Source organism: Chiloscyllium plagiosum, chromosome 11, assembly GCF_004010195.1.
Source record: "Chiloscyllium plagiosum isolate BGI_BamShark_2017 chromosome 11, ASM401019v2, whole genome shotgun sequence".
Classification (NCBI taxonomy): Eukaryota; Metazoa; Chordata; class Chondrichthyes; order Orectolobiformes; family Hemiscylliidae; genus Chiloscyllium; species Chiloscyllium plagiosum.
The window spans coordinates 54299795-54325791 of record NC_057720.1 but is presented as its reverse complement, the minus strand read 5'-3'; the positions used below and the strand labels follow the sequence as shown (position 1 = coordinate 54325791).

Sequence of the window (25997 nt, the reverse complement as noted above, 5' to 3'; positions counted from 1 at the left end):
TCCCTTCCCTGCTAGCTGGGTCAGAAATTTTGGTGTCTCAGAAGTTGACGCTCACCACTGAGGATAACATGATTTTGAAGTACAACTGGTTGTTGAATTCTTGCCATTGGTTCTCTTGGTTTGGAAGAAGGAGCAGCGCTCCTAAAGCTCATGCTTCCAAATAGCCTGTTGGACTATAACCTGGTGTTATGTGGTTTTTAACTCGGCTAGGTAGCCTGAGGTGTAAACGTTTGTTTCAGTTTAGAATGTTAAGTTTTGTTAATTGTTCTCATAGAGTGGACGTGTAAATTGGAATTTCTGGCTGAACAATGCTTCCATACAGCCACTCTGTGTTTGTGTATTTTCCCCAGAGCTCAGCCTAGATGTTGCCTTTACTTTTTAAAAGTTTTGAGAAGTCCAGGGTGTTATCCAGTATTTTAGATGATCGGGATATTTGCTCAATCCTACAAACTGTAAAATGTGTAATGGCATCCATACCTAAAAGGCGTTGTCTGAAAACCTATATTTTCTATATTCATTTGTGGGATGTCAGCGTTGACCATCCCTAATTTTCGTTTGAGAAGGTGGAGCTGTTTTCTTAAATTTCTGTGCAGTCCACCTGCTGTACATTGACCCACAATGCCGTTAGGGAGGGAATTAGAATCAGAGATTATGTTCTGAGATTATTGTTGATTTTGGAAGGCTGTTAAGGTGCCTAACTAAAAGATGTGGAGGAGCTGGTCTTGGACTGGGGTGTATAAAGTTAAAAATCACACAACACCAGGTTATAGTCCAACAGGTTTATTTGGAAGCACTAGTGTTGTGTGATTTTTAACTTTAACCAAAAGATGAAACGCTATTCCCTGAAATTACATTGAATTTTGTTGAGATAGTGCTGAAGACCGTCATAGTGGGAGACAGACAGAAAATTAAAATGTTAGGTAAATTGAGTTTTTACAAGATGATCTTTCAACTTTGTTTTAACTATTTGAAATGTCCTGCTGCTGGCTTTGGTTTAAACCTTTGTAAAAGCTGAAGAACAAAGTAAAAATCTCTAACATAAGCACTGAATAAGATCTATGCACAGTGATGAAATACAGAGCTACTTACATATCCAGCTCTATTTTCAGCATGTTTGTAGGATGAACCAAGTTCTGAAAGGCAGGTCTCGGACTTTATGAAGAATTTCTGAAATTATCTGAACTCATTATAATAGTTCATATTACTGACCTAAAACTATCCTTCATGGCCTCAGTGGTATGAAAATTTAAAATGTTGAGAGCCGTCTGTGTGGGAACATGCAGTGGGGTAGCAGATGTTTTTATCTTTGGCTTTGAATTTGAAATTAGTCTGGACTGACTGGACAAAATTCTTCACCACGATTTTATATGCATTATGTGAAATGTGTTTTTCCATTTTTAACCCACTTGCTTTGTGCATGTTTTCAAAGTCCCCAAAATTGGTATTTAGAATTAATTTTTCAGCTCCTATAGGAAATGCCACTATATCAGTACCATTTATTTTTTGGGGACACAGCACTCAAAGTTTATTCTCCATGCAAGTTGCACTGTCTCTCGGTGGTTGTTAAAGTTAAAAATGACACAACACCAGGTTATAGTCCAACAGATTTATTTGAAAGTACAAGCTTTTGGAGCGGTACTCCTTTGTCTTTTGTGATAAATACTGTGTTTGATGATCCTCCATAAATTCTGTGGCCTACGATCCTCCCCCACTAGCTACCGGACAAAAGAGCAGCGCTCCGAAAGTTTGTACTTTCAAATAAACCTGTTGGACTTTAACCTGGTGTTGTGTCATTTTTAACTTTGTCCACCCCAGTGCAAAACCAGCATCTTCACATAAGTGGTTGTTGAATTGATATTAAAAGCAATGGAAATGGAAAGTGCTTCAGTATATAGTATTAACCTTCCTCTGCACAACAGCAACAAATGTATCGAAAAATACAAAACCTAGATCCTACTTCAATACAATGACATATTCGATTCTTTTCAGAGCATAAATGTCAGAAATATTGAACATACATTCATTTGTTTGAGTTGTAAACTGTTTTTGTCTTGGTTTGCAAGATTGGCTGCTGACCAATTTTATAATAGGAAAATATTGATGAGAAAGCATTTTCTGAAGGCTTTATCTTGCATTCATCTGGACAATTCTCACAAATGGCAATGTAAAGGGAAATTAACTGTTTTATACGGTATGAGAACTACTGATGGGTTGACATGTGAGTTCTAATTGGTAAAGGCATTGCCATAGAAAATGCACCAATTAGATGATGACTAATAGGGCTTGTTCCTGTGCTGTATTGTTCTTTGTACTGATTGTTATTTATCAGCCTGACCTGCTGTGCTGTTCCAGCAATAAAGTTTCAACATAGAAAATGCACCAATTAGATGATGACTAATAGGGCTTGTTCCTGTGCTGTATTGTTCTTTGTACTGATTGTTATTTATCAGTCTTACATTACATTTAAAGCAGGTATGTTGACTCTAGCCAAGGTATTGTCATCTGAAATGAACCACAAAAATGGCTGTCACTTCTTTTGTTGAGCTGAAACAGGCACAATGAATATGCATATTCTTTCAACTAAATATGTTGTCATATCAGCAATACCCTCATTCCATGCTACCAAACAATAGGGAACAAAAAAGGAAACTCTGGATTTCAGAAGTCAAAAGATTCACTATAAAGATCACAAAGCTACCTAATTTAATACAATGTCATTAAGGGCAGTAAAGGACAATAGTTTATCATAATAGGATTTTTAAAATCTCAGGTTTTTTTATCAACAATAAGTAAAAGATCTCTTTTTTTTTGCAACTGTTTCAGACTTCCAGATGGATTCACCCAGCTGTTGAACTTAATGCAACTCTACCTAAATGATGCATTTCTGGAATTTCTTCCAGCTAATTTTGGAAGGTAATGAATTATTTTAATTCGTTCAATATAAGAATATTGATGCCAGTTTATGTTTTACTTACAACTACGAATGTTCTCATTATTCTTCAGTGCACATTTTATGTAGTTTTACTTAAGGAATGTATTTGCAAGATACAAGTCGAAATATATACCAATAGAGGTAACAATCCAGAGTTTATATTTTTAAAACAATTTTTTAGACTGCAATTTTAACTAAATTGCCATTTTTAGCTGCATTTTGGACTGGGACTTATGTTTTTGTACTGTGTTCCTGTTACTGTCATAGTTTAATGTTAATAGTAATAATGTGTCATTACCAATGATCGTAAGGGATGCTGAATACATTAAAATCAGCATGACTGGTGTTAAAATGTCAAGTTCATGACACCAGCTCATAATTCATCAAGAGTAACTAGTTAAGAGGTATACTTGTTGCTAGTTTAATTGATTTATGGTGGAGGATCTTTATTTTGGAAGCTGCAACTTGAAGAAACCCTGAAGAGGGGAACAGAATTTTTAGAACTTTTTAAAAATTTCTAGCTTAATGGATTCAGCGTTTCTTCTGTCACTTTGTGAGACCACTCTGAACCTTTCCATCCTTTCAAAATAAGTAGCTGTGATCCACAATTTTCGATTTCAATCAGCAGGGGCAGGAACTGAAAAACCTGGGAGGGTATACAAGTCTAAGCCTTTGCAGATATGTGGGAAATTGTGAAGGCCATTAGAAAAGCTTACGGTAACCTTTAACTTTATAAATAGAAACATGAGACATTGTTACGCTCCCCATGGAGAAAACATAAAAGAAAATAACTAAATTTATTGAATGACTTCCAAATAAACAAATTTCCAACAAGATTCTACATTTTTATAGCATTTACTTTAATACAGATTAAAAAGTAATACTAATAATGAATTAACTGGCAAATCATATTTCAAACAAAGGTATAATTTTTACTTTAATGAGTTCTAGAAAAATGTATCTTACGCAAATACAAGCATTTGCATCGTTACTTGCACAAATATAACATTATCTTGCTACACATAGTTCACTATTCTTTATTAACGGTAGATAGTCTGGTACGTGTACCTGACAACAACTTTCACCTTTGAATTTCATGGTATGCTTTGTGTCACAAGACACACTTTAATGAAGACTTTCTCCCTGAAGCCACAATAATCCTGATAATGTAACTCTTTAGAGTTCTTTTTAACTTGACCACGAAGTAACACCCCAGTCAACTGTGGCCACTTCTATGAAAACACCCAGCTCTTTAGCATCTCTGAGTAATTCACACAATGTTCCAGCTTTAAGACCTCTTGAGTCCATTTATACAACACATCCTTTTTTTCTGTCTCCTTGGCTGCCAAGCTGAAAAACTGACCTTCACCTAACAGTATCGTTTTTTTTTTCTCCTCTCAAAACATTTTTGTGATCCCCTTTTTGACTCAATCTGTTTTCTCTTTGAGCTGGATTTCACATTAGTAATGTGCAGGTTTTGGTGAGGTGGTGGGGGTGGAGGGGTCAGGGGGCAGCAGGTGTACATAAAATAGTCTGGAAGACTAGCTACTAGAGTTCCAACAATCCCTGAGTTGATTCTCATGATATACAAGGTGGTCAGGTACTGAAATTAGCAGACTGCCTGTCCTGTGTAAATAAATAACTTTTTCTTAATTCAGCCATGAAGAGTTTGTATTGCTGGCTGACCAGTATTGATTGCCTGTCCATCGTTGCCCTTGAAGATGGTGGTGAGCTGCCTTCTTGAACTGCTGCAATCCATGTGCTGTAGTTGACCCACAATGTCCTTAGGGAGGGAATTCCAGGATTCTGACAGAGCATCTTAGATTTCTTAATACAGACTTAGGATATACAGCAAGGGAATGATGTTAAACTCATGTGGAACTCTAGTTCGGCCTTAATTTAAGAATTTGCTGCACTTTAGGGAAGATATGAAGTTTTTCAAGTGATTGTCAAAGAAAATGCATGAAAATGATTCTAGGCACATGGAAATTCAGTCATGTTGAGAGTCTGAAGAGGTTGGGATTGTTTTCCTCAGGATATTTGATCAAAGTCATCAAACTTTTATTGGTCAGAGTATTGAGTACAGGCATTGGGAGGTCATGTTGCAGCTGTACAGGACATTGGTTAGGTCACCGTTGGAATATTGCGTGCAATTCTGGTCTCCTTCCTATCGGAAAGATGTTGTGAAACTTGAAAGGGTTCAGAAAAGATTTACAAGGATGTTGCCAGGGTTGGAGGATTTGAGCTATAGGGAGAGGCTGAACAGGCTGGGGCTGTTTTCCCTTTGGCGTTGGAGGCTGAGGGGTGACCTCATAGAGGTCTACAAAATTATGAGGAGCATGGATAGGGTAAATAGACAAAGTCTTTTCCCTGGGGTTGGAGTGTCCAGACATAGAGGGCATAGGTTTAAGGTGAGAGGGGAAAGAGACCTAAGGGGCAACTTTTTCACGCAGAGGGTGGTACGTGTATGGAATGAGCTGCCAGAGGAAGTGGTGGAGGTTGGTACATTTGCAACATTTAAGAGGCATTTGGATGGGCATATGAATAGGAAGGCTTTGGAGGGATATGGGTCAGATGCTGGCAGATGGGACTAGATTGGGTTGGGATATCTGGTCGGCATGGACGAGTTGGACCGAAGGGTCTGTTTCCATGCTGTACATCTCTATGACTCTATAAAACGATAAGGGGTTTAGACAGAGATACATGGGAAGAAACTGCACAAAATGGTGGAGGATTAAGTACAAGAGGCTGCTGGTTTAAAAAGGTTATTAGCAAAAGAAGCAAAGGACACAAGGAAAGTTAAAAATCACACAACACTAGGTCATAGTCCAACAGGTTAATTTGAAGGCACTAGCTTTCAAAGCGTTGCTTCTTCATTGGGTGGTTGTGCAGCAGAATCATAGATACAAAATGTATAGCAACAGGATTGCAGTGTCATTAGAATGTAATATTAAACCAATTTAGTTCAGTTTTTCATCTTTTACAGTGTTCATATTAGTTTTGGTTCCTTCATATATAAATCCCAGAACTTTTTTAAAGTTACATTCTTGAGATAGCTTTTAACAATAGGTGCCATCTCCTCTCAGATAATGCATTGAAGATGTGAAGCTAAAGTCTGTCTGCGTCCCAATGTTAGGTCAGACTGATTCTATTTCTAAAGTGGGATTTACAGAATTTTACATGGATTTATGCAGTTTTTGAGCAAAAAATAAAATGTAATCCTGAAAATAAAAATTTGCCCGACAATACTTTTATGTGTGTATGTGCAGGGAGACAGTGTGTGTGTGTGTGTGTAGTGGAGTCACCTGTAGTGTCACATGAACCAAGGGTCCCAGTTGAGGCCATCCCCATGGGTACTGAACTTAGCTATCAGCCTCTGCTTGGCCACTTGGTGTTGTTGCCTGTCCCGAAGTCCGCCTTGGAGAATGGTTACCTGAAGGTCCGAGACTGAATGTCCCGAACTGCAGAAGTGTTCCCCGAATGGGAACGAGCACTCCTGGTTGTTGATTAGATTACATTACAGTGTGGAAACAGGCCCTTCGGCCCAACAAGTCCACACCGACCCGCCGAAGCGCAACCCACCCATACCCCTACATTTACCCCTTACTTAACACTACGGGCAATTTAGCATGTCCAATTCACCTGAACTGCACATCTTTAGACTGTGGGAGGAAACCGGAGCACCCGGAGGAAACCCACGCAGATATGGGGAGAACGTGCAAACTCCACACAGTCAGTCGCCTGAGGCGGGAATTGAACCCGGGTCTCCGGCGCTGTGAGGCAGCAGTGCTAACCACTGTGCCACCGTGATTGTTGTGTGGCGTCCATTCATCTGTTGCCACAACCTCTGCTCAGTCTCGCCAATGTACAATGCCTCAGGGCATCCTTGCCTGCACCGTATGAGGTAGACAACGTTGGCCAAGTCACATGAGTACTCACCATGTACATGGTGGGTGATGTCCCCACGTGTAATGGTGGTGTCCATGTCAACAATCTGACACGTCTTGCAGCATCTGCCATGACAGGATAGTATGATGTTTACCTGAAAGCCAGGCAGTTTGCTATGAACAATGATCTGTTTAAAGTTTGGTGGTTGTTCAAAGGTAAGAAGTGGAGGTGTGGGAAAGGTCTTGGTAAGGTGCTCATCCTCATCGATAATGTGTTTCAGGCTGCGAAGAACATGGCGTAGTTTTTCGGCTCCCGGGAAGTACTGGACAAATTCTTTGAGGAGGTGACCAAGCATGTGGATGAGGGTAGAGCAGTGGATGTAGTATACATGGATTTTAGTAAGGCATTTGATGAGGTTCCCCATGGTAGGCTTATGCGGAAAGTCAGGAGGCATAGGATAGTGGGAAATTTACCAGTTGGACAGAAAACTGGCTAACCGGTCGAAGTCAGAGAGTGGTGGTAGATGGTAAATATTCAGCCTGGAGCCCAGTTACAAGTGGAGTTCCGCAGGGATCAGTTCTGGGTCCTCTGCTGTTTGTAATTTTTATTAATGACTTGGAAGAGGGAGTCGAAGGGTGGGTCAGTAAATTTGCAGATGATACGAAGATTGGTGGAGTTGTGGATAGTGAGGAGGGCTGTTGTCGGCTGCAAATTGACTTAGAAATGATGCAGAGCTGGGCTGAGAAGTGGCAGATGGAGTTCAACCCTGCCAAGTGTGAAGTTGTCCATTTTGGAAAGGTTGCCACTCAGGTGGATAGAGTTTGTAAGAAGGCCTATGGAGTATTATCGTTCATTAGCAGAGGGATTGAATTCAAGAGTCGTGAAGTGATGTTACAGCTGTACAGGACTTTGGTTAGGCCACATTTGGAGTACTGTGTGCAGTTCTGGTCGCCTCACTTTAGGAAAGATGTGGAAGCTTTGGAGAGGGTGCAGAGAAGATTTACCAGGATGTTGCCTGGAATGGAGAATAGGTCGTACGAGGATAGGTTGAGCGTGCTAGGCCTTTTCTCATTGGAACGGAGAAGGATGAGGGGTGACTTGATAGAGGTGTATAAGATGATCAGGGGAATAGATAGAGTAGACAATCAGCAACTTTTTCCCCGGGTACAACAGAGTGTTACAATGTGACATAAATTTAAGGTGAAGGGTGGAAGGTATAGGGGAGATGTCAGGGGTAGGTTCTTTACCCAGAGAGTGGTGGGGGCATGGAATGCGCTGCCTGTGGGAGTGGCAGAGTCAGAATCATTGGTGAACTTTAAGTGGCAATTGGATGGGTATATGGATGGGTGCTTAAGCTAGGACAAATGTTCGGCACAACATCGTGGGCCGAAGGGCCTGTTCTGTGCTGTATTGTTCTATGTTCTATGTTCTATGTTCTAAACCCTATTGGTTGCAGCTCATGTCTGTCTCCTGAGGAGGTCATTAGGGTTTCTCGCTGTGGCATGTTGGAATTGGAGGTTGATGAGTTGAGCATCGTACCCTGTTCTTATGAGGGCATCCTTGAGTACTTCCAAGTGTCCGTCACGTTCCTCCTCATCTGAACAGATCCTGTGTATGCATAGGGTTTGTCTGTAGGGGATGGCTGTTTTAATGTGTTTAGGGTGGAAGCTAGAGAGGTGTATCATTGTGAGGTTATCGGTGGGTTTGCGTTAGAGTGAGGTGTTAAGGTGCCCATCCTCGACCTTTAACTTCACATCTTCAATGCATTATCTGAGCTGAGATGGCACCTATTGTTAAAGCTATCTTGAGGATGTAACTTTAAAAAAAGTTCTGGGATTTACATACGAAGGAACCAAAACTAATACGATTACTCTAAAAATGAAAGACTCAAGCGGAATTTGTTTAATATTACATTCCAATGACACTGCAATCCTGTTGCTATAAATTCTGTGTCATATGATTCTGCTCCACAACCACCTGATGAAGAAGCAGCAATTCGAAAGCTACGGCTTCCAATTAAACCTGTTGGACTATAACCTGGTGTTGTGTGATTTTTAACTTTGTACACCCCAGTCCGACACCGGCAACTCCAAATCTTGACTGAAGGAAAGGTTGTGATCTAGAATGCACTGTCTGAGACTGTGGTTAATTTGAAGCATGTAAAAGAAAATTGATTATTTTCTGAAAGGGGAGAACATGCAAGGCTTCAGGGAGAAGGGGGGGGTGAGTGACACTAAATAAATCAAACTTTTGGAGAGTTGCCGGAGAGTTGCCACTGACATGATGGGCTGAATGGCCTCCTGTAATGCAATAGTATAACTGTTCTGTGATTCTGCTTTCATCCACATCTCTGGGACATTGACGCTTTGATAACTGAGAAAACAGGAGTGGGGGCGGTGGTGGGAGAGGGAAGTGGGGGTGATGCTTTTGGCCATCTACACAGTGTCCAGTCCATTCAAGCTGATTTATGTAGTTTTGTTTCAACATATATAGAGCTGGCTTCAAGAAGAACATTAGTGTTCATTTAATGATCTTACCATTGAATTTAAAGGATGGGACTATTGAAGGAATATTCTTCTGTTGCGGATACACAGTTCAGATCCACTGTGCTGACATCTGCTCGGTACATGGACTTTTCTGTTGACTTACGGTGATCTTTGCAATCAACCACTCTCTGCCATAGTTTGTAGATGATGAAGCTGGCACAGTGGATAAAATATTGCATCTCTCAATAATGGTGGCCATTTGAAAGAGGAGTGTTTTTCCTTAAATCATTCATGGGATGTGTGTGTCACTGACTAGGCCAGCAGCTATTGCCCATCCCTAACTGCCCCTTGATTAAATGGTGAAAAGTTTCCTTCCTGAACCATTGCTGCCCTTAGAGTGTAAGGAAACCTCCAAAGTTGTTAGGAAGGGAATTCAGGAATTTTGCTCCATTCCTGATGAAGGGCTTATGCTCGAAATGCCGATTTTCCTGCTCTTCAGATGCTGCCTGACCTGCTGTGCTTTTCCAGCACCACTCTAATCCAGAATTCAGGATTTTGACCCAGCAACATTGCTAAAATGGTGAGCGACTTGAAGGAGTTCTTGCTGGTGGTGGGATTCCCATGCATCTGCTATCCTTGTCCTGCTAGATGGTAGAAGTTAGGGAGCTTGGAAGCTGCTGTCTTAATAACAAGATGAAGTAGGAGTAAATTCAGCCCCTTGAGTCGACTCCACTGTTCAATAAGGTCAAAGCTGATCTATTTGTGTTTCAAATTCCACATTCCTATCAATCCTCGATTTAAGCTTAGATTTTTGTTATGCAATGGAATTAAATTACTACCAATTTAAAAATATTCAATGATCCAACCTCCATCATCTTTCTGAGGCACAGAGTTTCAAAGTTGCACAACCTTTTTAAAAAACAAGTCCCTTGTCTCTGTCCTAAAAGGACAAACCACTAATTGTAAAATTGTTCCTCCAGTACTGGTCTGACCCACAAGATGAAATATCCTTTTCACATTCACCTTATTAAGACCAGACAAGATACTAAACGCAGCAGTCACCCGCACTTTTCTCAACTCCAGTGGAAACAAGCCCAGTCTGTCCAACTGTTCCTCATAAGACAACCCACTCATTACTGAATCAATGTAGTAAACCTCCTCTGAATCACCTCCAATGCATTTACATCCTTCCCTAAATACAGGGACAAAAACTGCACACAGTATTTGAGATGTTGTCTCATGTATGCCCTGTATAACTGAAGAGTAACTAAAATCAAGATAATGTGCTGCCTATATCATAATATAGCTGGTGTGGGCATGTGGGGTGGCAGTGACCAGACTGTGTTTTAACATTCCTTCCCATTAACCCCTCTTCTACACCATTCATTTCCTCCTTTAAATCCATCGCTTTATTGATAATCAAGACTGAACTTGAGTTCAAAATAATAGGCCATGTTGGATTTGTTCCACATTTTTTGGACAATACATACCTAGACATTTTTCATGTTCAGGGGCCCATTGTCTTAAGCAATATCCAGTACCTTTCTGCTGCTTCTTGATGTTACGTGGAGTAAATTGAATTGGCTGAAGACTAATTTTTGTGATGCTGTGAGTCTTTGAGGAGATCAAGATGGGTCCTCCGCTCAGCACTGGATGGTTTGTTGGTCCATTTCAGAGCCCTTTAAGAGCCCAACATATTGCTGTGGGTCTGGACTTACATGTGGACACCAGAATTAAGTACATCAGAATTTCCCAACCTAAAAGATATTAGTGAACCAGATCAGTTTTTTATCAATTGACAGTGCTGTTAGATGTTCTTTTAATTCCAGATTTATTGATTAAATTCAAATTTTGTCATCGGCCATGGTTGGTATTACACTCACATAGCTAGGCCTTTCGATTCTTCAACAATGACATTACCACTATGCTGCTACTTTCTTGCTCCCCCTCCCCCCATTCAATCCTTGGGAAAGGAACCTTCCATGGTACTATGCTTGTCAAACTGAGGTAACCTCTCCGCATATGAACATGTGCACGTGCCAACTGGAGCAAAATGATCATCTTAGTTCATCAGGACTACTCTGCATCCCTCAAAGTCTTGCTTCTGTTTTCAAATACTTCATAGTCCGAATGGAGAAGACATTGATCAAAAAAACTAGAAAGATTTCTAAAAGGCCTCCATTTAGAGTATGTGTGGCCTTTTCATTAATTTTCTATTTAAATGAATAGCAGCATTAATGCAAGATTTTCTTCTTATTCTGATCATTTGAATGATTAGAAAGATTATTAAGTCCCATCATGAATGATTATCAAGCTGTAACAAGGATCAAGTGAAAACTTATAACTCGGGCCTGATCAGGAAAATCCAAGCTAGGCAAGTTGGACAGAAATCATGCAAAACTATCCTATACTTTAAAGTAGACACTAGACTTAAATCTGGTGTTGTTTGATAGTAGAATTATTGTGAAAAAAGTCAAAAGAGCACCATTCATTATTGTGATACGGTTCAGCAGTTTCTGCTGTCCGCTAGGTCATTGGGGTAGAAAGAATCGGCTATTGTTATCACCCCATGTTGAATATTCTGAAGACATGTTTCACCATAGAAAACATTAAAATACCGGGCAAATTTTAATATACACCTACATACAGGGATTAGTCAAGCAGTGAATCTTCTGCCAAATGATGAACCTTGATAACCCAACAGTGTGAGTCACATCTTGTAGGTGAAAGCCACCATATAATTGGATTTATTTGGAACTCCCAAAAATACTATCTAACATTCAATAGCTCAACCACATATACAGCTTCTGGATTAGTGGTGCTGGAAGAGCACAGCAGTTCAGGCAGCATCCAAGGAGCAGCGAAATTGACGTTTCGGGCAAAAGCCCTTCATCAGGAATATAGGCAGTTTATCTCTCCACCCTTCAGGCTCACTGCCTTTATTCCTGATGAAGGGCTTTTGCCCGAAACGTCGATTTCGCTGCTCCTTGGATGCTGCCTGAACTGCTGTGCTCTTCCAGCATCACTGATCCAGAATCTGGTTTCCAGCATCTGCAATCATTGTTTTTACCACATATACAGCTTGAAGAGGCATGATCCCACATTAATCCACAGGAAATAAAATTAATTAGTTTAATTTATTCTTCATTCATTTTTATATTACACACATGATAAATCACAAATCTTGAGAGGAATCCACTTGCAATCACAGTTCTCTTAATTTTAATGGAGGTAAATTTCATTTAAAATATACTCTCCAATCTAATTGCAAAGCAGTCTAGGGAAACAAGTAAAAATACCTGAGATCATAAAGAGTACATTCTTAGCACATCAATGCATGGCATCATGCAAGAAATAAAAATAGGAAACTGCAAATACTCAATAAATCTGGCAGCATCAGTGGATGGAGAAACAGTTAACAGAATTTTCCCACTTTAATCACTTCCAAAATGATCGTTTTGTTTTGCCCCCAAATCCTGAACCTGACTTCTGATTGATTAGGTAGGCCTTCTGACCTCCTTACCAATACTATGTAATTAAGAATCTGTCTGCAAGCTTCTTCATTAATTAGATTGGGATGGGTAGCAGGATTTTGGCAAAGGATTTCTGTTTAAGAGGACTTTTGCATGTTTCAGCAACATTTAGATTTTTGAGACTGCAACAATGATATGAATGATGAGAAAACCTTGAAAATCTGACCATAATAATCTTCAACTCTTAGCTGTTGGGCAAGCTGAGGAGTTGCAGAGAACAGAACTCTTCCTTGGGAGGAGGAGAAAGAGGCAAGTCTTTCCAATTAGCTGGTATAGATGGAGTTGGCTGAGGAAGAGAGCAGCTAAATTGTGTTTTCTTCAACCTGGAGAAAATGCAAGGTAGAACTCTAGGACTACAGAAATTTGTTGCTGGTGAATAATAAACACATTCATGTGCCAATTCCCTCACTCTAACTTGGACACCCTTCTCCTGTACAACACTCTTTATGTCTACACACCGTACAGCTCCATTCATTACTCTCTGTACAGTTACCTCTCATTTGCATCTGAAGCCAATATTCATACACGATCAATCTGTTAACCCTCTTGTAACCATGTCTCAGTGACCCTCAACTGTTAGTATCCTTATAACACAAGTCAATAGGAGCACTCCTTAAAGAAGAGAGCACAATACTTGGCAAGAGACAAAGGATGTAGCATTGGTCATCTGAGCTGTGTAACCGATCAGAATGGGTGGATTTTTGATGCAGCTGAAATTAATTCCTTCATGTCCATTATTTTATATTACATTCTGAAGAAGGGTCACTGGACCTGAAATGCTAATTCTGCTTTCTGTCCACAGATGCTGCCAGAACTGCTGAGTTTTTCTAGCAATTCCATCATGTTTATGTTCTTTTGACTGGTACCAACGTCAGCAGTGGTATTGGCTGTTCTACATTGTCATCATGTTGGTCTGTTAATTAAATGTTCACCACAGATCTCCATTGGACTATATTGCTTAATTTTAATAGCAGTATTTGGTTATTGTCCCAAGACTTGCTGGTTGTTATTCTCTGAGGATTCTTCACTGGCACGATTGATCAAAAACATTTCTTGAAGCTCGGTTAAATCTGTGTTTTCTTCCCTGTTGATGATGTGAAATCATTCTCAGGTGCCAGTACAAGTTATTTTATGCAGGTTGAAACTACTTAGGTTTAGAAATTAATCTTGGAGGGCCAATAAATCCTTTCACAAGTATAGTATTTCAATGCTTGATTGAATAATCAAATTTTCTATGTTTTGTTCTTGAACAATGGTTCTTCAACTTTGATCCTATGTCTTCCTGCTAGTGTCTTGTTCTAGATCATCGCATACTCTGAGGGATATTGTCAGCCTCTCTTGTTCTGGAGCCTGTATAACATTAGCAATTACCTCACCATGAATCACCTCTACCTTATTGCCTATTTAACAAGAAATTGTCAAAACTGCAGATGTGCCTGTACTTTAGAAAGAAAACTAATAATCAGGAACAACACACAGAGTATTGTTAATCTGTCTGCTTGTAATGAAGAGTAGCCATCATCCACTCTCTTATTTATGTGTTCATTAATCCCAGCAGATTAAGTTGAAGTTGAGATGTTTGAAGAAGATTTTGTCTTGGGCATCGCACAAAATCAAATAATCTACCCTGGAGATCCTTATTTCCAATCAATCTCCATGCCATTAACCATGATATTATTACTATGGTATTTGTATCATAGCTGTAGTGATTCCAAAACATCTAAACAATTGCCAACTATCTTTTAACTCTACCAAGAGGAATTCATCCTGCTCTTTGTGTTTTGCCGTACTAGAAAGACCTATAAGCTGCTATTGCTTTCCACTGTTCCTTCTCTGATGGACGTCCTTTGTGCCTTTTTACCTACAATGCTTCTCAATGTATTGCTTTAAATATAACTTTAAAGTTATTGCAAGTATATATAGTTTCAGTATTGTTTATATCTGTTGTGGAAACTTGTCCTTTACTCAGGATTGAGTAAAATGAGGACTGCTGATGCTGGAGATTGAAGAGTGCTTATGCTTCTGAAGAAGGGCTTATGCCCAAAACGTCGATTCTCCTGCTCCTTGGATGCTGCCTGACCTGCTGCGCTTTTCCAGCAACACATTTTTCAGCTTTATTCAGGATTGTAAATTTTATTTTAAATTAATGTACAACTTGCTTCTTTATTTGGCAATTTCTTTATTTACCAGTCTTTGTTAGCTCAGTATTACTGTTGAAATACATCAAATTCTTCTCAAAAGCTTAAATTATGTTTTCTGGTCATTCTGAAGTAATTCACTGCTTTCAGCTCTGAAACACATATTCCTGATCCTTGACATTTTAACATCATTAAAAGGTTTTAAAATTCTATATTATAGCAACATTCTTTTATTAAAACTTCTACAATTCTTTTTAAACATGTTGAAATCAGTAAACCGTTGAGTTGTTTTTTCTGAAAGTAGTAGTATAATCTGTCCAGTTGTGGGCACTAAAATGGAAGATTTCCACTTTTTTTTCTTACGCTTGCAAAGTTTCCCAGCATTTTGAACAAAATTGAGGGTTTGTGCCTTATTTCTTTTTTGGTAGGGGATTGTTGTGGGTAAATCACCATCAATTACCTTTCTTAATTCAGCTACTTATTCAGAAATCTCAGACTATGAAGTGCAGGGTTTCTAGACTGAAGCAATGATTTAAACTTTATTGCATGTCGCAACCAAAATAAGGCCCTTCAAGTAAGCAAGCCAAGTCTCAACTGAACTTGACTATTAGCCAACTAATGATGGAAATTGACCATGATTCCACCAACAGCATCTGTCTCTGGAAGTGTCCAGGGGTGGTGTTGTTCTTTTAAGTTCTGCCACTGAACTGTTCTAGTGTTGGATTCTTCTACAATTTTCTCTCTTTCGAGTTTGTGGTGTAACATTATTTGATAATTCAGGCGATTCCTTCATCCCTGACATTTGATTACACTTCTGGAGACCTCCAGTCTGCAGCTTGCCGTATGAGAAGTAGCTCCCCTGTTCCTTGTTCCATTTTATGTTAGCTGTCTGTTTAAAACAGCCTGTCCTGCAATTACCCCTTTTACCTCAAAACATTACTTCTGCAGGCAGTCTTAATTGCCTATTTGTCACGAGGCAGCAAATTATCAAATAGTGTTATCTCCTGTCTCCCACAAAACAGCTTGTTTGTTGCTTCTTCCCAGGGGTGGTTAATTCACATCTTACTTTTCATTCCTCTATGACAGCTTCTTCTTGTCCCTTTCATTTCCAGAAACTGCTTATTTCAGAGAGCTATTGCTGACTCTTTCAATCTATGAAGTTATTAAAGTTCTGAAGTTTATCATAACAAAATGATTCACACTTTTTTCTCTTACAAAATCTTCTTGCAACTAAAATATTTCAATTCTTTGATAAATTTCTCTTGCCCTTGAAATGCTTCTCTGATCTTAATCTTCTGTAGTGGATTTAGGACATTTAAAATGTCCTTCCGATATTCTGACTTTGATACAAAATTATGGTCTCATTTTCAATTTTGCCCATTCCAACTGTGGCAATGCTCATTTTATTGGTCAGTATTCCCTTTTATTTTTCTAGCTTTCTGGCCTTGGAATTGCGCCATTCTGATAGGCTTACAACTTCTTTCCGGGGTGGGGGCGGGGATATTAACTTAGAGTCATAGACATGTACAGCACAGAAACAGACCCTTCCATTCAACTCATCAGTGTCAACCAGGTATTCTACATTAATCTAGATCTGTGGGACTGTGTTCAATAACGACTGAGATTGGTGAGGATTGGAAATAGTCTCTTTATTGAGCATCCACAGTGGCACAGTTCGAGGTGGCAGTGGAATCCAAAGTACAGTTTAACAGTAGCCTCTTTTATACAGTTTATATATATATATATTAATATTTTAGCATTATGGTGTCACATAGTTGTATCTATTGTACACAAGTTTGTGTGACACCTATCCTGGGGAAGCAGGAGATAACTTAAGCATTTGCTAAATGCTGGCTGTTACTCCTGATGGGATTAGAATATCTGTCTGGTTTGAGCTTGTATAATTAAGAAGTGTTGTCTTTTTTGATTTTGAAGTTAGTAATGTTAGTAGAAATACCAGACTTTTATGACCTAAATAAGTGAGAAATTACATGTGTACTAAATAAAAGTTATAGAGGATATTAAACTGATCTCTTGCAGCTGGGCCATAAGATTTTGTTTACTATTGCCTGGTTTTGACAGTTCTGATGCATTCATTCATGCATGTAGTTTCATAGAAATGCTGTTTTTTTGATAGGAAGTTTCTTCAACGGTGTACCAGCCCTATTTAATGGGTATTTTAAAAATTATCTGCTTATTAATACAAGACGGTAGACCTAAACAAAAGTTAGAAATATGTAGTACAGTGTTATAGAAATAGGTAGTGTAGAAGGAAATTTCAAAAATATAAAAATCAGCAGACTGCTGGTGGAGGAAGCTGTTTGATGTCCTGCAGTGTATTTGGGCCCTAAGAGATGATTACTAAGGACTAATTAATATTATAATCATTCCATGGTTTTGAGTAGTTATGAAGACACTATGATGGGGATGGCATTGCTCTGAGTAGGTTACAGTTATTCAAGGGTAGTCTTTGATACAGAAACAGCTTTCAGCATGGGGCCAATTTAAGAATTGAAAGGTGTAAAGAAACAGTAATGGGTTGACAGCCTAGAAAGGGATGTTTAATTTAGTTTATGTTATAAGAGTAAAATATACTACAAAACACTGTTTTGTGAATGAATAGAAATGTGGTGTTGTAAACTTGTGCTTGTGAGTAAGTTAGTAAAGAGAATCATGATACAATATCTCTCATCCCATTTGCTCTCATTTGGCCCATATCCCTTTAAACCTTTTCTATTCATGAACCCATCCAGATGTCTTTTAAATGTTGTAATTGTACCAGCCTCCACCACATCTGGCAACTCATTCCATTCACACACCACTCTCTGCGATGAAAAAGTTACCCCTTAGGTCCCTTTTAAATCTTTCCCTTCTTATCTTGAAACCTACTGCTGGAGTTCCAACTTTCAATTGCATCTTGGCTGATTCCTGACTCAGAATTTCTCCATAACTCTGCATACATGTGACTATTTGTCTCTCACATAGGTTTTTCTGCACTTTGTACTTCTGGCACAGCTGCCCTTCACCTTAGAGCGCACCTACTAGCTGTTACAGCTTCCATGATCCTGTGCTTGACATTTCTTCTTAATCAGCCTGTTCAGGGGTCACTACTTCCTGTAAAGACTCCATTCTCCCAGTTCCTCTGTTTCTATCACATCTATTCTGATGAAGTTAAAAATCACACAACACCAGGTTATAGTCCAACAGGTTTAATTGGAAGCACGCCAGCTTTCGGAACGACGCTCCTTCATCAGGTGATTGACTTCATCAGGAGTGTCGCTCCGAAAGCTAGTGTGCTTCCAATTAAACCTGTTGGACTATAACCTGGTGTTGTGTGATTTTTAACTTTGTACACCCCAGTCCAACACCGGCATCTCCGAACCATGACTATTCTGATGATGCCAGCTTCAACAAGGGGTGCCTCCGAAATGTCCATGTTCTTCCTCAATCGAGGATTCCACAGGACCATAGTTGACATGGCCTCAGCCGGGTCTGACCCAGTTCTCATACTTCAGCCCTTTCCCCCTTACTTCCTTTCCATAACAGTGATAAGATCCCCTTGTTCTTCCCTCCCAACTCACCAGTATCTAGAGGATCATTAGTCACCATTTCCACCCTCCAGCGGGATGCCATATTCACCTCTGCTCCCCTGTCAGCTTTCTGCAAGGACCATCCCCTCTGGGATACACTGATCCACTCCTCCTCCACTGTCAACACCCACATGTACAGCCCTATGGGACCTTCCCTGCAACTACAGGTGTAACACTTGCTCATTCACTTCCTCCCTCCTCAGTATCCTAGGGCCCATACACATCCCAGGTGAAGCAGCACTTTACCTGCACTTTATTCAATCTAGTCAACTGCATTCTTTGCTCATAATGTGGTCTCTCCTCTGAATTGGGGAAACATGCATAGACTATGTGACTGTTTTGCCGAACACCTGTGCTCTCTCTGCAAAAAAGACCCTGATGTTCCAGTTGCTTGCCACTTCAACACATCACCACGTGCCTTGGCCAACACCTCTGTCTCAGGCTTGCTGCAGCATTCCACGGAAACTGAGCAAAAGCTTGAAGATCAACATCTAATTTTCCACTCTACAGCCTTCTGGACTCAATATTGTTCAATAATTTTAGGATTTGAGGTACCTTTCCCCATGTCCTTATCCCAGCCCCTAATCACCAAGTATCAATTATCACATGGTCTGCTATTATGCATTACCCATTGTTAATCACTAATTATCCACTAATAACTATTCATTCTCCCAGGTTATCCCCTCCTTTGTTTGTCCAATTGTCCTTCCATCTTTGGGCTCTATCTCCACCTATTGTTGACTCCTTAAACCACTTCCCCTGCATACCCCGACTCACGCACGCATGCATGCACACATGCACACTCTGCATAAAAAACAACTTTTTCTGATTCAGTATGTGGATGTTCCTTCGAGAGAAGGAGCAAAACTTGACCTACTGTTGGGAAATAAGGCAAGGCTGGTGACTGAGGTGTCAGTGGGGCAGCACTTTGGGGCCAGCGACCATAATTCTATTCGTTTTAAAATAGTGATGGAAAAGGATAGACCAGATCTAAGAGTTGAAGTTCTAACTTGGAGAAAGGCCAATTTTGACAGTATTAGGTAAGAACTTTCGAAAGCTGATTGGGGGCAGATGTTCACAGGTAAAGAAATGGCTGGAAAATGGGAAGCCTTCAGAAATGAGATAACGCAAATCCAGAGAAAGTATATTCCTGTTAGGGTGAAAGGAAAGGCTGATAGGTATAGGGAATGCTGGATAACTAAAGAAATTGAGTGTTTGGTTAAGAAAAAGAAGGAAGCATATGTCAGGAATAGACAGGATAGATCGAGTGAATCCTTCGAAGAGTATAAAGGAAGTAGGAGTATACTTCAGAGGGAACGCAGGAGGGCAAAACGGGGACATGAGATAGCTTTGGCAAATAGAATTAAGGGGAATCCAATGGGTTTTTACAAATACATTCAGGACAAAAGAGTAACTAGGGAGGGAATAGGGCCTCTCAAAGATCAGCAAGGTGGCCTTTGTGTGGAGCCGCAGAAAATTGGGGAGATACTAAGGTGAATTGGCCATGCTAAATTGTCCGTAGTGTTAGGTAAGGGGTAAATGTAGGGGTATGGGTGGTTTGCGCTTCGGCGGGTCGGTGTGGACTTGTTGGGCCGAAGGGCCTGTTTCCACACTGTAAAGTAATCTAATCTAATCTAATCTAAATGAGTATTTTGCATCAGCATTTACTGTGGAAAAGGACATGGAAGATATAGACTGTAAGGAAATAGATGGTGACATCTTGCAAAATGTCCATATTACAGAGGAGGAAGTGCTGGGTGTCTTGAAACGGGTAAAGGTGGATAAATCCCCAGGACCTGATCAGATGTATCCTAGAACTCTGTAAGAAGCTAGAGAAGTGATTGCTGGGCCTTTTGCTGAGATATTTGTATTATTGATAGTCACACGTGAGGTGCCGGAAGACTGGAGGTTGGCTAACGTGGCGTCATTGTTTAAGAAGGTTGGTAAGGACAACAAGGGAACTCTAGACCGGTGAGCCTGACCTCAATGGTGGGCAAGTTGTTGGAGGGAATCCTGAGGGACAGGATGTACATGTATTTGGAAAGGCAAGGACTGATTCGAGGTAGTCAACATGGCTTTGTATGTGGGAAATCATGTCTCACAAACTTGATTGAGTTTTTTGAAGAAGCAACAAAAAAGATTGATGAGGGCAGAGCAGTAGATGTGATCTATTTGGACTTCAGTAAGGTGTTCGACAAGGTTCCCCATGGGAGACTGATTAGCACGGCTAGATCTCACGGAATACAGGGTGAACTAGACACTTGGATACAGAATGGGCTCAAAGGTAGAAGACAGAGGGTAGTGGTGGACGGTTGTTTTTCAGACTGGAGGCCTGTGACCAGTGGAGTGCCACAATGATCGATGCTGAGTCCACTACTTTTCATCATTTATATAAATGATTTGGATGTGAGCATAAGAGGTACAGTTAGTAAGTTTGCAGATTACACCAAAATTAGAGGTGTAGTGGACAGCGAAGAAGGTTACCTCAGATTACAATGGGTTCTTGATCAGATGGGCCAATGGGCTGAGAAGTGGCAGATGGAGTTTAATTCCGATAAATGCGAGGTGCTGCATTTTGGGAAAGCAAATCTTAGCAGGATGTATACATTTAATGGTAGGTCCTCAGGAGTGTTGCTGAACAAAGACACCTTGGAGTGCAGGTTCATAGCTCCTTGAAAGTGGGATTTAGGGTGAGAGGGGAAAGATATAAAAGAGACCTAAGGGGCAACGTTTTCACACAGAGTGTGGTACGTGTATGGAATGAGCTGGCAGAGGAAGTGATGGAGGCTGGTACAATTCCAACATTTAAGAGGCATTTGGATGGATATATGAATAGGAAGGGTTTGGAGGAATATGGGCCAGCTGCTGGCAGGTGGGACTAGATTAGATTGAGATATCTGGTTGGCATGGATGGGTTGGACTGAAGGGTCTGTTTCCATGCTCTACACCTCTATGACTCTATGGCTCTACCATCAGTTCGGAGGAAGGGTCACTGAACTCAAAACATTAACTTTGATACCTGTCTGAAGATGCTGCTAGACCTACTAAGCCTTACCAGCAATTTCTGTTTTTGTTTGGAGATGTTATGATGCATCTCTGCAGTAGATGGGAGTGGAACCTAGGTGTCCTGGCTCAGCTGCTGACTGACATACAAGTTAAACCAGTTGGATAATTGCACTTCCACTTTCGTAGTCTCTATATCTGCCTCACCCATCGTCACACGCACTTATCTCTGACCATGGACCAAATCCAGAGATCATAGTGTAAGGCATGTAACTGCCTCCAAGAACAAAGTGTTCATGTAATATTCCCCACCTCTGTATGGTAGTAGTCAAACCCATGAACTGTGAATTGAAGATCCTGGAGCTGCAGACGTTTACTGCAGCTGTGATTACTATGGAACACGTGGGTGTGCTAGTAACCTACTTGGTGGATGCATTGCCATTGGCCAGAAGTAAAGACCAGTAAAACATGTGAATGGCACTTACTGGTCTGACATTTCTTGTGTACTTAAAAATGGAGATCCAGTCCAACTGGTAACCTTATTTCCAAGGCAGACTGCACTTTTTGCTGGTCTTTCCCTCTAGGAGACCAGGTGTGTTGGTAATTAGCACAGCTGTTAATATCATCAGTATATGATTGAGGCAAGGTTTAATTCAATTAAACAGGCATTTGAATTGAATGCCACCTGCATGGGTTTCCCAGGAGGTTGACAAGCTCACCATCAAAATTAGATAAAATTAAATGTGCATTACTCTGAGCTTTTATTGATATCTGGATGTGCTTACAGCTGCCTTGTGAGTTCCCTGTGCTAAATATTTCCGAGTTCTGGTCAGCATAGAAGTTTTTAAGAAGTTTTCAGGTTTTGAAATAACAGCACCAGGTTTGAGGTCATGGATGCTTTAGACAATTACTATCCTTGGCAGAATACTGTGGGATCTCCAGGCTTATGGTAGTGGTGCAGAACAACAGTTAGGAGAACAGTGGAAAACTGGAGAGAAGAAAACCTCAAGTTTCAAGGTCTGAAGAGGAGCTACCCATATGAGAGGTTCCAGAGAGTTCTTTACCCAGAGAGTGGTGGGGGCATGGAATGCGCTGCCTGTGGGAGTGGTAGAGTCAGAATCTTTGGTGACCTTTAAGCGGCAATTGGATAGGTACATGGATGGGTGCTTAAGCTAGGACAAATGTTCGGCACAACATCGTGGGCCGAAGGGCCTGTTCTGTGCTGTATTGTTCTATGTTCTATCTATGTTCTATGTTCCAAAGATAGAGATTTTGCTTCACAAATTCCCTACAGTGTGGAAACTTTCCTTCAGTCCAAAAAGTCCACACCAACCCTCCAAAGGGTAACTCACCCAGACCAATTCCCCTACCCTATCACTCTACATTTCCCCTGACTAATGCACCTAATCTACACATCCCTGAACACTATGGGCAATTTAGCATGGCCAATTCACCTAACCTGCACATGTTTGGATTGTGAGAGGAAACCCACACAGACATGAGGAGAATGGAAACTTCACACAGTCACCCGAGGCTGGAATCAAGCCCAGGTCCTTGGCACTGTGAGGCAGCAGTGCTAACTCCTGAGTCACCGTGCTACCCTGTTTCCTTGCTTATTTTTAGACTATTGTTTCTATAGACTTTAGGAGAAAGTGAAGACTGCTGATGCTAGAGAACAGAGTCAAGAGTGTGGTGCAGGAAAAGCACAGCAGGTCAGGCAGCATCCAAGGGGCAGGGGAATCAACGTTTCAGGCATAAGCCCTTCATCAGGAATTCCTGATGCAGTAATTAGAAGAACAGACATATGAGTTTGCCTCTGTGGTTTCTTCCCATAGATATAGGGCATTTATGATAATTCAATGCCCACCATATTAACTAGCAACTTTATCAACTTTAAGGAATTTTATTTAAGCATTTCCTGGAGTGTGCAATCATTAGGGAGGAGAAAGTGAGGACTGCAAATGCTGGAGATCAGAGCTGAAAAATGTGTTGCTGGAAAAGCGCAGCAGGTCAGGCAGCATCCAAGGAGCAGGAGAATCGACGATTCGGGCATAAGCCCTTCTTCAGGAATCATCAGAGGACTAGTGAACAATCATAATGCTTTTAAGCTTGTGACAAGTCAACATTACTGATTTATTTTTCAAGCAAACTGAATTAATAGCTGACCGATGGAAAACATGGGATGACCCTCTCAAATTCTTCTCATACCGCCTATCAATGAGAAGTGGGAGCCACAAAAACAAAACACCTATGACTAACCAAGTGCAACATTGAGTAAGCGATTGAAATTTTGAAGATGTGCTTCATGTGCCTTGATAAACTGTCTGTGTGGAGTTTGCACATTCTCCCCATGTCTGCGTGGGTTTCCTCCAGGTGCTCCGGTTTCCTCCCACAATCCAAAGATGTGCAGGTTAGGTGAATTGGCCATGCTAAATTGCTCACAGTGTTCAGGGATGTGTAGGTTAGGTGCATTAGTCAGGGGTAAATGTAAAGTAATAGGGTAGGGGAATGGGTCTGAGTGGTTACTCTTTGGAGAGTTGGTGTGGACTTGTTGGGCTGAAGGGCCTGTTTCCATATTAGAGGGATTCTATGATGATTCAATATTAACAGTACTTTTGTGCATCTGATATAATATGCAACAGAGAGGATTTGCATATGAAGAAGAGGTTCCCATCACAAACCTGCTCCCAGGGCTGCTCTTATAGGTCAATTAATTTGACAGGAGCAAATAACAAAATCTTCTATTGGTCCATTTTCATCAAGACTACTGTCTCACACACCTCCCCCTTTAGGCAAAATTATTCTTATATCATGTGTGCCCCATTTCAACAACCGCTCAATGATCATCATATTTAGTTTCTTCTTTATTTCTTCATTGGTGACAGAGTGTACGTCAGATGTATTTTCAATTATGTCACTAATAAGCTGTGAGCTTTCAGTTTCTCCATATTTGATGCAGATGTGTAATTTATCTCCAAAACATCTTTCTGTGCAACTAGGTTTTGCACACTTTCTGGTGGGTGACCTCTACGATGACACCCTCACTTGTGTTTTGTACTCTATAAATTTCAATCTAACAGACTTGTGAATGAATGCCACTTATCCAGTGATGGATGCTGCATGTTTAAGGATGACTGTGAAGCAGGTAAAATTGTGTAAGTATTTGCATATCATTTGCTGTGAGTATATTTGTATGGTGGGCATCTCTTTTAGTGTTCTTTGCTGTCCTGACCTGTTTCTTTGCCTTGTATTTATCTCAGAAGTCACACGACACCATGTTATCGTCCAATAGATTTATTTGAAATCACAAGCTTTCTGAGTGCTGCTCCTTCGCCAGGCGATCGAGTGCGAATTCACCACCTCAGCAAACTAAGTGCTTTTGAACTTTAGTCAATTTAATGTACAATACAAACAGTATTTTTAAACATGATCTACTTTTGATCCATACTTCCTCCTATCCAGCCAGTTTCCTTAGTTCAACTCTACTCAAATCAAGGTCAATTCAGTGAAGGGCAAGTAAACATAACCTGGCACTTGGAGCATATTATCAACTCAAAGTATTGGAATAATTGGAATGTAATAATTTGCTGATATTTCTTCGTACATTTTGACAATTTTGGTTTGTCTTTTTTTAGGCTCACCAAGCTTCGCATTCTAGAGCTGAGAGAAAATCATTTGAAAACTCTACCAAAGTAAGTTAACACTTACACAAAGTTTTTAACAATTGATTGCTAGCTGAATCTAGAGTACTGAAATAATCAAATTTATACTATGAATGTGAGTTCTAAATTTCAAGGAATGCCCTTACCTAATTGAGAATTGCAAACATCAAACATCTAAAAAGGTAACAATTTGAATCTGGTACATAAAGTTGTGGATAGTGCTAGTAACGAGCAGCCAAACTTAAAAATATTTTCTAATTTTCTTCTTTCCTATCATTTTATAAAGGCATATAATGGAATACAATTCCAATTATCCTGCTTGCTGTTCTCTAATATCTTATATGGTTATTATTCCTATCTAAATATAGACTACGGGTGGTAAAAACTGGGAAATACATATATATTTGTGTATGCATACTGTACATGGCTGAATTTTCTCATTTTGATTTAGTGTTTGATCAAGTGAGACCTATGGTGTCCAGTCTGTATAGCTGTCAGCAACTTTGTCGAGAAATTTTCTATTCTTCACCTTTTTAAATATGCATTCAGGCACCACAGGGCTGTCCTCATGAAATTGGTTGGCAGAAAAGGTGCAAGTGCAGCTGGAACTTTTTGGCGTTGGCACCCTATTTAAAACCCAGCTACACACCACTTTGCATGCTACGAGGCAGCAACTGCCCTTTACACATTGTTATTATGAAGCCCACACCCAGACAAGCAGTTTAACTCCTTACTTTGCTGATGGGGATCTGGAGGTGCTGATAG

At 40.3% G+C, this 25997-nt stretch overlaps 1 protein-coding gene across 23 annotated transcripts in view; it reads left to right on the top strand.

Moving 5' to 3' along the window:
* lrrc7 (leucine rich repeat containing 7) overlaps positions 1-25997 on the top strand; it is a 607301-nt gene that overhangs the window by 281332 nt on the left and 299972 nt on the right. For all 23 annotated transcript variants that reach the window (XM_043699350.1, XM_043699364.1, XM_043699344.1 and 20 more), the window contains 2 exons: positions 2824-2913; positions 25206-25262. In XM_043699350.1, coding sequence (XP_043555285.1) covers positions 2824-2913; positions 25206-25262 — 147 coding nt within the window. The remainder of the gene's footprint in view (positions 1-2823; positions 2914-25205; positions 25263-25997) is intronic.